General features: G+C 38.2%; 1 protein-coding gene across 3 annotated transcripts in view; it reads left to right on the forward strand.

The window, feature by feature from the left end:
- glra3 (glycine receptor, alpha 3) overlaps positions 1-16,527 on the forward strand; it is a 70,204-nt gene that overhangs the window by 32,617 nt on the left and 21,060 nt on the right. For all 3 annotated transcript variants that reach the window (XM_088072954.1, XM_088072949.1, XM_088072957.1), the window contains exons 3-5: positions 836-903; positions 12,772-12,995; positions 14,443-14,525. In XM_088072954.1, coding sequence (XP_087929080.1) covers positions 836-903; positions 12,772-12,995; positions 14,443-14,525 — 375 coding nt within the window. The remainder of the gene's footprint in view (positions 1-835; positions 904-12,771; positions 12,996-14,442; positions 14,526-16,527) is intronic.

Below are 16,527 nucleotides of genomic sequence, written 5' to 3' on the forward strand. Positions count from 1 at the left end.
TATTATACGGATTGACAGCACCTGCCGTGTCTGCATAATACACACATGGGCAACATCACTTAAGACAGCCAGACAGAACTTGTCCAGCCCGTATGAGACATGGCAGGATGGCATCAGGTATGATGTAAAAATAAGGGTGCATGTAAGCATGAAGCAGGGGTGGATGGGTCGAACAAACCCCGGACGTTCATGTGGGAGTCCGGTGTTCGCTTCCTTGTCGGAGTTTGATGCTTTTTTTCTACACCTTACCATGTGCCTCCTTCCCCTAATCTCACACAACTTTTTTGCCTAATCCTAACGATCTGGGCCAGCATGTGTTTGTCAGTGTCCCAACGTTGGTTGCCAGGCACTGTTGTTGCCTAAAGATTACCATGTTCAATATCATCCCAACACGTGCTTGTGTGGACATCATGGTAGTGGCATCCTGGAACGTAAAGAGCAGATGCAAAGGACACCGAGAGCATAATATGCCGACAATAAAGTCCACTGCAAAGCGGCAACATGTGATGACTTTGGATGAGAATGTGTTGGAACTGACATTGTTATTTTATTGGTCAAAATGCACACACAGAGTGCATGATGTTTGTGGGGCACATCTTACCACTCATGTAAGAAATTAGATGCTTAAAGTAATGAATAAAGATAACTACAGTCTACTTCATCTAATGCACCAGTGAACATGTTTCTGATGTGAGGCCTTGTTTCTGATATTCTCTGGATATTTTTGGTTCCTCATGTGAAGTTTATAATTATAGTTATATGTGTTAGTTTAAATAATGCACAGTTGTATTTATTCTTTATCCATCTACTGTAATCATTTTATCTCTTTCTGCAGGTCCTCCAGTCAATGTTTCCTGTAACATTTTCATCAACAGCTTTGGCTCCATTGCTGAAACCACCATGGTGAGTAACAGAGATTCTGCATGAAACTACAATAAGTCAACATAAAGGTTACATTAGCATAAAGGCACAAGCATACACAAACCACAACAACAACATTGAGATCTGACACCAGAACAGGGCTATTCTCATCTTTCAAGCTCGAGGAGAGCACACCAAACTGAAAGAAATGCATGACCGTTGTAAAACCCCCAAAACCCCATAAGACCCTCAAAATCACACCTAGGCCTGAACACAGACATATCCAAACTGTGAAAGAGGACCCCTTGTAAATGCTTGTCTGTTTCTACGGGGACAGGTTTACATCAGAGTTAGCTGAAACCCCAGTGTGTTCAGTAATGCAGAGGTGCTTGACAAAGCGTCAGTATCTGACGACGTGGGAATAACAACGGGCTGCAAATGTCCACAGACCAACAAGAGCACTTCATGTGAAACAAGTGACAAGTCAACAAAAGAGTTAAATCCATGTGTATCTTTTAAACTTAACCGGTGGTATTATTTATTAACAATTTGGATCACTTCCATTATTCTTTGCTATATTGTAATTAGTGATACCATAAGAGGTAGCATTTCTGAGGAAACATCCAAATGATTTGTGCATTGTTATTGAACAATAAACAGCTATTTCTTGTTTTTTTTTTTTAAATTTCTGATATGGTCAGGGCCACTCATCATTAGCACATACCGGAAGGGCAAATATTTGCAAGACATAAAAGCTTCAAACTGTGGGCAGACATGATGACACACTGACAAGTAGAGATAATGACAGAGGGAGGCAGACAGAGACAGAAATTAGAGGAGACAGACAGGCAGACATGAATAGCAGCGCAGTGGAGACATTTAGTGACTTTGACAGCAAATACTCTAAAGTGACGTGGAGTCAGTCCAGGCCGCACACGAGCTGCTTTGTATAATTCACTCTCAAACACACACACACGCGCACACACACAGACCTGGATCATGATTTTTAAGGGTTTAGTGGAATTTTGCAATTAGATTGGTAAAAATGTCTAAAACTGACAGTGACGCAGATTTGGTCCTGCTTTCAGGAACAGGATTAAAAGCATTTTAGCAGTTTTCTTAACCTGTGAAAGTCACTCCATCTCCTCCAGGATTAAGTAGAGCTGCAGAGCTGCAGAACTGTCCCGACCTGTTAGGAGTCCCTCGACCAGGGGCAAACGATAAAAAGAGTAGAAATTTCAGTTTGGGGAACTCCTCCAGAATGCTCTCCAAAGTACTGGTGTAATAAAATAGCCCTGATTGTGCAAGCTTTCATTGTCATAATCTGTATTAATGTTCAACATTATCATTTTTTACAGAAAGATTAATGACAAAAACACTGTCAACATGTGCTTTTGCAACATAATGCTGACCAGCTGTGCTCTCACACATTCAGCAGCTCAGAAAAAATGCTGCACATTTCCAAATAGTTGTTATTTTAATAAAGTGATTGCATGTTGTGAAACTAAATCATTACTTAATCGCCTCAAAACTATTAAAGTTTTTAAAAACAGCTTTTTTAATGCTTAAATACAGCTGTTAAGCAAATAAAGGAAGATAAAGCTGGAGATGCAAAATGAAGGAAACACATTTCCCATCTAAAACAAAAGTTAAAGCACAAAATCACACATCCAGAAGTTCAGATTAAGAATTAAAGCCTAAATATGATCGTTTGAGAGGTATATGGACACATTCTGTCCGTACTCTGTGCTCTTTTTGTCTTTATATGTGCGTGTTTTCTGAAAGCTGACTGGTACAGAAAAAATGGAGCAATACCACTGGTTATCATGGCAACAATGCTGTGTAATTCAAGCCAGATAAGACCGTAGGAGACGATGAAGACACTTTTAAAACGTTTTTTTTTTTTTACATCTAGTATCAGCCAAAAATGTACATTTCCAATCTGTCATTATTGAAGTTAACCTGTTGGTTAATGCTGCTTTCACACTGAATGTCCCGCTGAACTTGTTCAAACTTTATATGGAAAACAAAAATGAATTGTCAAATATTTGTATTGAACAGCTGAATCTGATTCTATTGACATAGTTCTGAGTCAAGTACAGCCCTAGTATTTAATGGCCTCGTAGACCGTGGACGTCTACAACGGTGCCTTTGCTAAAAGGTATATTATTACGCCGCTTTGTTTGTTATCTGAAACATTTGACTATGCCCTCTCATACTTTCATGCATCCTTTTTGTTGGAATGAAAGCAGATGATGTTCACAATGTTTGAAAGAGATGCATCTATTTTTGTATGTAAAAAGAGTATAAATGAGCCCTTAATGAATATGTGCGAAAATGACCCAAAGCGTGTTTTTATGCTTTAGGTCTATTTTCATCTGTTCTACACACATAATTATAGTGATTGTGTGTCAGGCCCTGAGCACTGCCAAAACACGAGTGACCTACACTCAGCACTGTGCCTGAATGCATCCTGTGTAGACACAGCCGGAGCTGCTAATGTGCCGCTCACGCCTCCTGTGAAGACATGTTGTTCGTCTTGTTCGCTCCAAGCAAGAAATGGTTGATATTGGCAGCTAATTCCAAAATGTGTGTGATAAGCTGTCATAAATCGAAACTGGCTGACACCGCTGATTGATTATATCGAACTATAAATTGCTTTGTGTCTATCAGTCAGTAATGATTGAACATATTCGTGATGTTTGGCTACATTCTGACATCACTTCACTTTCTGCACGTCTGGTATAATCAGCTAACAGAGCAGAACTGTTTGTGATCAGTGAAGCCTCCTCTAAAGATGGATGGATGGACGAGTGGATGGGTGATTGAAGCGACAAGGTCTAAGTGCTCTCTGCACCACTGGGAGTTGTTCTGACGGATATGCCATTTGTAAGCGTGTGTGTGTGTGTGTTTGTGTGTGTGTTAGTGTGTTTGCCTGTCAAGCAGAAACTGTCATGAGTCATTTCAAAATTTACAATATTGCTTTGGATTGACTTATTATTTATCGAAGTCAAGTAAATTTTTCATGTCAGTAGGCCGATGTGTGCTTGTTAACACAACACTGAGCCAGCTTTGTGTGATTTATTCTTTGATTTTACAACAAAACATGAGGGAAATTATGTTTTTATCATTTTTATTTATTTAATTTTTAATGTAGATCTTTAAACTGTCTGATCCAAATGTGAAAAACACAAACATTTAAAGTAGGGCTGGTTGTTAAAACGATAACGGAAATTAGTATAATTAGTGTAATTTCCGTTAATGGAGATATACAAATGTTCAGTAAATCCTTTATATAATTAAACAACCCATACACCCATAGAGCGAGGCAGTAATACATCTTGATCGCCAGTAACCACCTACCATTAACCAGCAGAAGAAGACGGAGTAGCACTGGAAAAAGGAGAAGACAGCGAGATTGGGGGACCGACCAGCTGCGTTTTGCTGGCCACTAATGCGTACAACAACGTTTTAACATTACGACATTAAACACACATAAAGTTATTTTTAGTATGATTGTTTTGACCAGATAACGTCGCACAGTGATTGAATTTGCCACATATTGGTAGTTAAAGTAGCTGTAAAATTTAGTCATCTATGCTAACAGTATGTCAGCAAGTTAACATAACTGACTAACCAGCTATTTCATATAAATGATAACATAACATCACTAAAGGTAACATGAATAAAACTTTAGTAACATAACTCGTCTGTAAAAAAGGTTTCTGTCTCAGTCACGTCAGACAGACTTTAATTGCTACTTCATGACAAAGGTATTGTTTTGTTTAAGAAACGGCAGAAATTATAAATTGGGGATGTAAAACATGTCATTAACACATACAAAGTGTTTAAAAAACATCTGTACAGAGTTTGACATGCTGCTGACCAGAATTAACAATTATCATATATTAACATTATTTTAATTCTAATTGTTTTGAATGGGAGAATTATCAATATTGACCAATGTGTTTGTAATATATATGCATTTTTCATTGCGATGACATTTTTGGCCATATCGCCCAGCCCTAATTTAAAACCGCTTGTGCTTTTTTTTGTTCTTGGTCCAGGGAGCAGCCAACAGGGTAGTGACGGAGGAAGGGATGGCTGTGTCATACCTTCCAAGCACATCAGGCTTGTGTCAAAGGTCTTATTCCGCTGAGTGATTTGAAAACTGAGAGCAGGATCTAAAAGTCAGACAGCCAATGAAGGGACTTAAAGTCACAGCAGTGAGTCTGGGGACTGTGCGAGGGGTCAGTGCAAATGCAGACAGAGGTTGTGATACACAGTTCACGCTGAGAGCTGCAGAGAGAGAGAGAGGAGCACTGAGAGATGCATATATACATGGGCCATATGTCACATTAGGATTAAGACCTTTCTCTCCTCTCACCATCTGTCTTTTCATCTACCCACTCCTCTTTTCTCTGTGAAACAAGAGAGTGCAGTGACGTAACCTCAACACATGAACAGCACACTTCAAATATGTGTTACGTGATAATTCTGGCATGACAAGTTTGTGTCATCTGACTAAGATACTAACGGCCAGGTTGGAGATAATGGATGCATGGATAGACTGATATTATGTTGTTCTAAAATTGTTGCTGTCAGCATGAAATTATAATAACAATAATAAGAAGAAGAGGACAAATTATTATTATCGGTAATTTTTGTGATGATTTTGTGGCTGCAATGAATAACCTCCTGCAGCTTTAAGACTGCTTCTCTTTAGTTTTTTGTTTGTTTGTTTGTTGACTTGACTGCCTCGAAGGACTATTGAGGTCATTCTTGGATGTGAATGTGATGCCCATTTGCCTTCGGGTGGCTGATACTTGTTTGTTTGACTTCCATCCCACTGCCTGGCACTTTAAAATGACCCCTTCTTTACCCCATTTAGAAATGAAAAGTGTAACATCCCTAAGGACCGCCGTGCTGCTAAAACTGAATCTGCTGAACAAAAACAGCCCAGTTCTTACTGAGGTGCTTACTTCTTACTTAAGGTAAAAATAATAATCACGATTGATATTGAAATTGTTATTATTTAATAATTATTTAACATAACACATTGGCTTTGAAAAAAACCATGCATGCTTGTTAAACATTAACTGGTGTTTCTTTGTAAATACAATTGAACTTGGAAAAAAAAGAAACGTTGTGGTACAGCCACAACTGTGTACCACGTCTTGCACATTATTGTTGTTTGTTCACATTTCCGTAATAAATTAAACCAAACCCAACATGTTTGCTCTCCCTGCATGAGACACTTGAGTTTCAAAACAACCACAGAGGCGGTGCATCACGTCATTTTAAAGTCCAAACTTCTGACGGGCCAAGCACACCGTCTAGGAAAGGTGCGCCTGATTTACAAATTAAATTATCTCCGTAATCTTGTTTTAAAAAAATTGAGTGCAGCTAAAATCATAATCAAAAATCAAATGTGATTATCACCCAGCAGCATGGCAGTTACAGACAACTGACAGAGATAACGGTGGGCCCTACGCCTCTGCGGCAAGTTGAGAAGTTTGTTTGTGTTTTGTTTTTGTCAGTAAATGTGCAGTGTATTTCTGGGTACATTTTGGTCCCCAGATGTACCTGCAGAGTGAGTGCTCTTAGCTTTCACACTGCTCTCAAGTGCAGGCAGCTGTAGACCCAGAACCAGACCCAGGGGGGACCCAGGTTCTGAGTGAGATGGAGGCAGCTGCCCTGAAGAGGAGAGGCTCTTCATGGTCAGGATCCTAGATGACGGTATCCTCTGCCTTCCAGTTCAGAAGTGATGAATTTACAGCTCAGAGTAAAGTAATGTGATAAACTCTCTGGCTTTTTTTTAGCATCAAGTGTCGGTAAAGACGCACATTTCTGGTCCGTCGTTATCACAGTTAGCATGCATGAGACAATTCTGGTGGTGTACCACCGTTTACCACAGCAACTATCAGAGAAGCTCAGAATACAACACACACCGAGGTAGCGTGACTTTATTCTCAGCTCAGGACGCCATTACTCCATTATATCTTTACATAGCAAACAGCTGCAATAGCGATGTTCTAAATGTCGTATAGAGCTCCTTTAATCCCTCTTGTTTTTTTAGATGTGAGCTGAGCCACCTAAACGTAATAGTCTTAAACACACATGCGCCTTGTGAAGAATTATAACTGTAATACAAACATTTATGATGCTGATTGTTTTGTGACACAGTTTTCCTTTGTTTCACCATTACATCACTAAAAGAGAGGAGAAAAATAGACAGGACGAGAGAGACATTGTTTATTTTGGAGTGCCCAGTGTCTCACAAACAGTGCACTGACACACACACACATGCAGACACACGTCACACAGACACACGCACACACACAGACACACATCACACAGAGGGCTTAGAGCCAGGTTGGTTCACTCTGGTCTGTACACGCTATCTACGTTAAACAGATTTACTACTGTTAGACTCTTTTTTTTCATTTGTTCACTCAATCTCTCCATCCCTCTTAATCCATTCTCTATCTGTGTGCGAGCAGTTTATGTGACTACACGGGGAAACATGATTACCACAGGTTTGTCCTCATAAAAACCATTTCAAGTCCAAACCTGTGGTACAGCAATTTTGATGTTTTGTGCAGTACACCTGTGCCCTGGATGCTTGTAATGGTTCACTTTTTGGCGGCAAAACGAACTGTAAATACAACATGATGGCATTGTATGAAGTTGATATGGCAAACTTGTTAGGCAGCAATATCCCGTTTATAATTTCAGCTGGCTCAGAGCAAAGTGAACATTCATTAAGGAGTCACATTTTTGGCCAAATCCAAAATTCACTCTTTTTTCACTTTGCCTCAGTCTCTCCTAACCACTGAGAGATCAAGTCACTCATTTTTTCTGTCAACCATTGGGTTCTTGGCAGGTAGCTTACAGTAGATTTATTTGTGCTTTTTCTCCAAAAGCAGCTGCTGCAACTAAAGGTTTAAGGTTATGAGAGTTGAGTTTGTGAAACAAAAACAAAGAGCAGACAAGAAAAAGCTAAGGACAAGTCATCAAACTCATCACTATAAGCAGCACCTCTCACATTAAACATTCAGTCACATCATTTAATCCACTGTTTATTTGTGCCCCTTTACGCTGTATAAACAGATATGGACAAAGACCTATTTAAAGCTCAACTTCAAGATGGAAAATATATTGAAACTCATTTTTGTTTATAAGTGTAATTTCTAATAATGGCCACCAGCGCTATAGTTGTGAAGGAAATAATAGCACAATAAGTAACCCAGAAAAATATGTTAGTATTGTGCATTTCTGCAAACCCTGGATATGTTACAATTGTACATTTTTATGTTGTGGATACATTGCAAGTTTATATTTCTTTGCATTTCAGTGTGTGGTTAGTTTTAGGCACAAAAAACTTAGTTATAGTTGTGAAAAGATCATGTTTTGGATTATAATACTAAATATAGTTTTAGTCGCACAATTCCCACTGGAAACACACTGGAAAAACAGCTGCTTTTTGTGACACTGTCCCTGGTGTGCAAACAGCGGCGGATTGAAACACACCCACATTTGGTGGCTAAAAACTGCTGGAAATGCAGACATCTTAAGCAGTGGTCTGCAGCTTGTCAGGTATCAGGCCATCCATGACAAAGTCTAGTAATATATATTATGTAACTTTTAAACCATTTATACGATACATATGAAACTACATATTTAACATTTTCTTGGTTTGCAGAAACATATAATCCCAAATTTTCCTGGCTGCAATAAGCCTCTCAACAGGCTACTGTACCTGCCTCAATATTAATGCTTTAATCACTTGTCTTTTATTTGAGTGATTGACTTCTAAGCCAGACTACAAGTCCATTTGGCTTTCATTTACCACCTATAAATATAATCCATTCTAATTTTCAAGATGTTTGTGAAGCACAATGCATGATTAAAAACATGGTATAAATTTGTACATATTATGCAGCTGACTTATTACAACAGACAAGTTGAAGACACCAGAATGACAAGGGCTTGTGTATTTAATGCATGTGCTAATCAAGAAACCACCAGAAAAAAAAAACTGCTACTGATTAGCTGAAATGAGAGCCTCTCTACCTGCCAACAGAAATCACATCTGTAGGCACAGACGTTCAGAGTAACCTCGGGCAGGCAGTGAATCACTATACAGTCAATTGTATTTCCAGCTCTGATTAGGTTTCTGCATCAATGAACACTAACAGGCTAATGAATCTGCTACATGATTCCTAGGCAGTGATTATAATGACGTTTGCTCTCTTGAGTTAGATGAATATATTGTGTCAAAGGAGATGAAAAAATGAAGAATAAAGTGTGTAAAAAGTGAAATACGTAGCTGTAATTCTACATTTGTAAACGTACGTTGTTACATTGCTCCTCAAAGGGACTGTTGTCTCATGATCAGTGTGGAGAGGACACAGCTCGTGAAATAAATATTACATGTTTGACTCATGTGGGCCAAAAGCATCGGCCAAAGTTAGTATTACTGTCACACCTAAATCAAACTTACCCGAGCTTAATTTCATTAGCCGCATCTGTGTTCACCGTGCGATGGCTGTGGCTCTGTTGGAAGTGTAGCCGAGTGGAAGAGTGGTGATGTCACTTCCAGTCAGTGAGCATAGTGAGCAGATATGCTCACTGCCTTTTACAGTGCATTCTGGGAATTTTCTAGGGAGCTGAACTTGCAGTGCAATGGAGTGATACTGGCATCGGGACACTCAGTTCACTATCGAGGTACCAGTTTGAGACGCCCTGTGCTCCCCTCAGATTATTATGCTGCTTTTATTCTCACGGACCATTAAAATCATTGGAAAAATAAACAAATGGCCTACATTATCACTGAAGCATTTCCTGCTGCACAAATAGGAAACTCAGACCACATGATAGCATTCCTGAGTTATGCGAAGCCATCCCCTCCCCCACCTAAACCAGGCTTATCTCCTGTTATTGCGTATAATTCCCACATAGATAACCCTCATTAACAGGTTAAAGCAGCTGGAAAGACGGATAGACTGCCAGATTGAACTGCTGTTAAATGTGACCCTGTGATCAAATATGACCCCAGCTGGTTTATTTAATAACATATAAGTTTAATTTGGTTTATTTTAGCTTAGTAGAGAACTTGGAGAGGCAATTTATATCATGAAAAAAAAAACATCATACAACAAACAGCAGAGAGGGCAGGTTTCCATTTTAGATTTGTGCTAAACTTGAGCGATATTTTTGAAATGTTGATAAAGCACAAATGTGAGATGACTGCGTTTCCGCTGAGTGATGTTATACAACGTCTCGTGACAACATTCAAAGAAGCATGGCGATGGATGTTCATAACATTAGCAGGATTATTTCTATCTATATTTATTTCTATTGCAGCCACCACACTGGCTGTCATTATTTCCAATCGAAGGCGTGTAATGCGAGTGATAATGGAAAGGTAAGCCCCTTATACGTGGGAGCAGCCATATGGGGGATTTCTGGGAGGTGATAGTCCACGTTTTCACAGAGGAATTGTGGATTCAAAACCTTCACGATGCCTCCTGCAGCTTTATCATCTGAATGATAGAATAAAATGTTTGCTTTTTTTATTTTGGGGTATATCTACCTGCGGCTAGAAGATAGTGGCTGAAACTCTTCTGCCAGTCAGAGTTAGTGAATCACTGTGGGTAATGACGTAATGGGTGTAATAGGTTTATACAAGGAATCAGAGTTTTTGTTTCAAATATATTTTTGTAGTTTTTTTATTTTGAATGTGTTATATTTTGGTCAGAAGAGCTTCAAGATTGGTGCCAAATCAGCATATTTTCTGTAAATACTGTTATTATTAACTTTAACTATTATTATTAACTAATTATTACTATGCTAAGATTTCTTTCCATTTCTTTTTCTTTTTACTTTTTTTGTTTGTTTTGTTTGTTTGTTGTTGTTTTAACCAATTTTCAGGTAATTTTCTTGTACTTTTTATTCACTTCCTGCAAAGTTTAGGTTTTGGGTCATTTCTTCAATTGCTCATTGCCTTTTTTTTTTCAGGTTTCAAAGGGTTACTACTCAAAATTGTTATTAGACCAGCACCTTCTCCATTTTTCTCAGTCATCTTTCAGGAAAATGTTGAGGATAGATTAACCAGACCAAGAGTTAGAGTGGACATAGTTATCCCATGGAGGAAAAATCTTTTTCAGACCGCATTTACAGTAAGAGCTTCCAGTTTTAGAACATCCTGCTAAATACACACAGAGACTCTTTTCTTTGCATATAATCTTAAAACATGTCTAAAAAAACCCAACCAGACCTGCTCATTCGATTGGCTTTTTGCTTGTTTTTGTCAGAATGCTTCCCTTCTGATTTTACATTTGTTCTCTAATGGATTGTGATTTTATTTATTTATTTTTCATGTTTTAACTGCTTTTGCGGTTTGTCTGCTCAACATTGTTTTGTATTAATTGCCAGCTTTTTACATGTTCTAGTCTGCATGATGCTGCCTTACACCTCTAAACTTTTCCGTCCGTCCAGCGGTTCATGTTTTGCTTTGTCCAGTTGTAATTTTATTTGCGGTGTGTTTAATTGTTGTTTGAACTGCTTATTAAACATATGGCCAAAAAAGGGGGTTGAAAATGAACCTTTTGGCTAACACTGCAAATTTACAGAGATGTGTAATAGTGTGATAGTGTGCATTTTTCCTGAAAGTAAATAAATACATAAGTCTAATAATGGCTTCACCCATGGATTAGAAACTGTCAGGAGCCTCAGGGACTATGATTTGCTCACCTGACGCACATAAAGCAAAGGCATTTGAGCATGACCCCGTGACAAACTGCTGCAACACTATAGCTGCTTGTTAGCTCCCCCTCAACTCCACCCTCACACTTAAGTGTGCTTCAGTGTGCCGATGGTAATGATGAGGACGCAGCTGCCTCCAGATGTGGTGGAAGGTTTGATGTGCAAGCAGAAATCAAGAACCCAGTTGTAACATATGTATTTATGTACAATTTCCACCACTGCTGACCAACATCACCGAATCCAATGAAACAGCTGGAGTAACAGGGCTTGGAATAATTTGCACGCATCTGCCTCATCAGTGCACAGCTTGAGCAGGTTTCAACCAGGATGAAAACATGAAACACTGAGCAGCCGGGGTGATTGATTATGGGAAGTCTGGTTCCAGAAACGGCACGAAGTGACAAGTGTAGCTTTATTTATATTCACATGTGGTAACGTGCTCCTGGAAATTGTTTTTCTGCACAGGAACAACATGAGTGTAGGTATCGGATTCTCAAAGCTGAATTTCTCAAATTCAATGATTCTTGAATGAATCATTCAACAACACAGTAGTACTACATCTATAAATAAAGCACTTTAACACATTTTTTTTAAATGTGGTTCCTCATGCAAATTTCTTTTAGTGTTTAGGCTCCTAATCCCTTTGAAAACTGAACAAATTGGCTTAATTTCCTTCAGAAACATGGGAAGAGGGCTATGATTGACTTAACAAGAAATGAACCAAAAATTATTAAACAGTTACAAGAAAATTGCTTAAAAATAAGAAAAAAGAGGAAGTTAAAAAGGGAAAAAGACATCAAGATTTTTTTTTCTGTAACTAAATTTTAAATATATAATAAAGATAATTATAAATAGAGTTTTTGGACATTTTATCCTCATTTTTGATAATATCTTATAATCCCCCTAGCTAATTTTCAAATCACTATCTTGCCATCTTTTACACCTTTTGCAGTTTCTAGGACATTTCTTGCGAAGTTGCTCATTATGGTTTTTCCCATGTTTTCAGCAGTTTAAATGGTTGTAAAAGGTGTCTGAATGCAGCACCTGAAAAGTGACTTTGAACCAGGTATTGAAGTGTTAAAGTTATTCCCTTTAATGTCTCTGTAAGTGATGTATTTGTGTTATTCTTTGTGTCTACAGGACTACCGTGTAAATATCTTCCTCCGTCAGCAGTGGAATGACCCCAGGCTCGCCTACGCTGAATACCCAGACGACTCTCTGGACCTGGACCCCTCTATGTTAGACTCCATTTGGAAACCTGACCTGTTCTTCGCCAATGAGAAGGGGGCCCATTTTCACGAAGTCACTACAGATAACAAGCTGCTCAGGATATTTAAGAACGGCAATGTTTTGTACTCTATAAGGTAAGTATGGGGTGGGCTCTGTTTGGCTTGTGGGGGCGTTTAACACTATTAAAGCTGCCAAACACCAGTAGTGTTAGAGGAGTGTGGTCAGTTGTGTCTGACTTAATACAGAAAGTAATTTCACAAATGACAAGCAGACTTTTTCAAACATACTTTTATTCTTTTGAATTTGACCAAACTGGCTCGAGGCACACGGAGCAGCTGGAAACAAGATGGGATTTGTAGGAAAATATTATCTGTGGTGTGAAAAATAAGCAGTGTAGTTCTGTACGATGGTGCATGGTTGAATATAGAATATATTTGTACTCTTGTTTAATCACAATATTAATTTGTAATTTCACAAAATCTTCTGATATAATCTTATTGATTTACAGTGCATTAACCAACAGCTTATTTACTCCCAGTACAACCACACTGAACAGTACAACCCAAAATATTGTGGAGTAAACTAATAATCCAAGACTTACTTGTTAAAGACTGAATTTCAATAACCATTCCTTTTTACAAAAATGTGTTATGTGGGCCCAAACAAATACGTGAATAATATTTTTATTTTGTCCAAGACACAAAAACTCCAAATAAATAGCCATTTCATTTCCAAGGCTTTACTAAAATGGTTTTGAATGTGTGCATATGTCAATTTTACATTCACTGTAGGAATACTTAACCTGCAAAATGACCATTGCTATATCAGTTACTGACCAGGTATAACCTTAGATTATTGAAGAAAACATGCATTTTGTTAAAACATTCTGATTTAAAGCACATCAGTGCAGACAGTAGAGAAACAGTACAATGCAGAGCTCAAATTCAGGCACTCAGGACACGCTAATGGCAGGCAGAAATGTTTATTATTGTGACGTTTTAATAAAAATGCAAATGTTTTTAGAAGTACTGATCATATGACTGCATAAATTAGACTTGGATTATACTGCAGTTGTGTGAAAGTTTTTAAATGGATGTTTTTATAATGTTTTGCTGTTAAATGCGGACCATGATTACTGATTAATGAAGAATGTTTGCTTTTTTTCGATTCTCCATTCACTGTGGTGACATGCTTGTAAAACAAAGTTTTCCTCATGAATACAAGGTAACATGCAGTGAGTCACTGAAATACAAATAGTCATTTTGCAGGTAAAGTATTACTTTAATACTCAGATTCTGATAGACGTTCAGAGTTGCTCTATGAAAGTTATTATGTTCGTCTTGGATCCCTCTGATTGCACTCTCTAAGTAAAAATGGCAGTTGCTGTATCTTAGATATTGCAGAGAGGTTGTGCTTCTGTTTTTGAGCTTTACAGATATCCCACTTAACGCTATGTGAATATAAAATAAGCACAGATAAAAGCATTTTGATATTGTACATTGATGCAACATTCACGGATGAATTCAAATCCTGTCACTGTCTTTGACTCTCTGCTCTCTTGTTCTCTCTCTTTGCTTTCAGACTAACATTAACTCTGTCATGCCCCATGGATCTGAAGAACTTCCCTATGGATGTTCAGACATGTATCATGCAGCTGGAGAGCTGTGAGTACAGTATATGTACTAGGGGTTGACAGATTATTGGCCAGGCCAATTATTGGGGCAGATATTTGGCATTTTGCTGATTATCTGTATTTGCGTTTTATTTTAATGATCAAAATTGATTAATGAAAACGTTTAAAGAATGTGTCAGAATTGAAGGAACTTTTACCTTTTGTAATTTACATTTTCACTGAACTTTAAAAAAGTTTTGTTTTGTTTAACATTTGCTAAATGAGTTTTTAGCAAAGTTTTGTGTTTCGTTTGCTGTATTCCAAATTGCAAATTTCAACAGATTTTCATTTTGTTGTAAATGCATATCTGTTCCAAATATTGGTTAGTAGTCTCATTAAGTACAAATAATCAATATCGGTGTAAACCCTGAGAAACCAATATAGTCTACCCCTAAAAAATACACAAATACACACACGTTTGTAGTTCTATACTTGTGACGACCCTTATTGACATCATGCATTCCCTAAACGCTTCTGTAGCCATAAGTAAAAAGTAAATGTCCAACCCCAATTTTGCACGAAACAGAACGTAAACCTAGTTCTAATCGTAATTAGTAATTTGCACACAGACATGTTGTGATACACAGTCGTAGGAAGAGGGTAGAAACCCATCACTTGGCAGGGGGATTAATTGTACACTTTCCTAAAAATAACCAAAGATAGACATCAGTGCACATCTTGCAGAGTATCTATGATATTATCTTTCATAATCTGTGAGTTTTACTGAGCTCCAGAGCCTTTCGTTCCCTGACTTCAGCCTTTAAGGCAGGGCCTCCTTACAGGCAACTTACCCTCTTAAAATGGGACAGAGCCTGTGGTAAAGTGCTGTCTGAAGGACAAACTGGGGACACAAATGTCCCTTCCCTTGTTGTCACTCTTTAAGTTGTGAGCAAAGCAAATTATTGAACTTTTGTCAATACACCCGTCGGCTGTCTATTTCACCTTGGTATTACATGCAACTACTGTACAAGTCTCTGTCACTGCTGATTTATTTCTTCATCACAATTGTCTCCTTCCTCTCTTATTTATTATTCATCAAATCATAGCAGAGCTTTGACCTCTCCATGACGCATTCCCACTCTATTAAGGTTTCATGACAGTAGGCCTCTATGAGCAGCAGTCATAATTAAACTGGATGAAAATATAAAGCTTCTCACAGCAATGTGCTACAAATCAACAATGTCAGCCACATATTGTCAATAAATAACTTAACATTGCTCATCTCGCGCTCCACCACTCCTGCTTCCTCTCGCTTCACTTTATTATTCATCTTAATTGCGATGACTTCTCATGTTCATGCTGTATGTATATCCTATACATCACTGATGTGTCTCCTGTCTTTTTACCCACAAAGTCCCTGTGGGCGCAGAGCAGCATGCCAAAGCCACAGGGCCTTTGTGCATATAGAGACAGAGCTGTGCACGCTACTGAGTGTTTAGCATGCAGCTCGGGATTCAAACAGGGAGCAGAACTTGTTCCATCACCTGCACAGGCAGGAGCTGCACACTGCAAAGAGCAAAATAGACTGAACGTTGTGTAGAAACTGAAATTCCCAGTGAAGTACAAGTGTGTGGATAAAGATATGCAAACAATAACAGGACCTGGAATTCCTCACTTCAGTGCTTTACATAGGGGGAGATATAAACACTTTTTGGGGTCCTGTTCTCAGATTTTGTCATTCTTCTCTGAATTCTCTGAATTATACACATTACTAAGTGCATTTACATGCACAAAATAGTCCCCTTATTCCAAAAAGGACAAACTATCTACTAAGAAGTTTACATGTTTTTTATTTATTAACCTTTATTTTAACAGGAAGGTCATTGAGAGCAAGCTTTCTTTTTAAAGAATGCCCTGATTACATTAAAAAAACATCAAAAACACATTACCAAATACACTGATAAAACATGAGAAGTGAGGTAAACATACAACAGTGCACATAAAACATGTTTAATCATTTCCAACCAGAAATGTGGGATTTTCAGCATGGAAAT

The sequence above is a fragment of the Plectropomus leopardus genome, chromosome 3 (genome assembly GCF_026936395.1).
Source record: "Plectropomus leopardus strain MGB_pleo_1.0 chromosome 3, ASM2693639v1, whole genome shotgun sequence".
NCBI lineage: Eukaryota > Metazoa > Chordata > Actinopteri > Perciformes > Serranidae > Plectropomus > Plectropomus leopardus.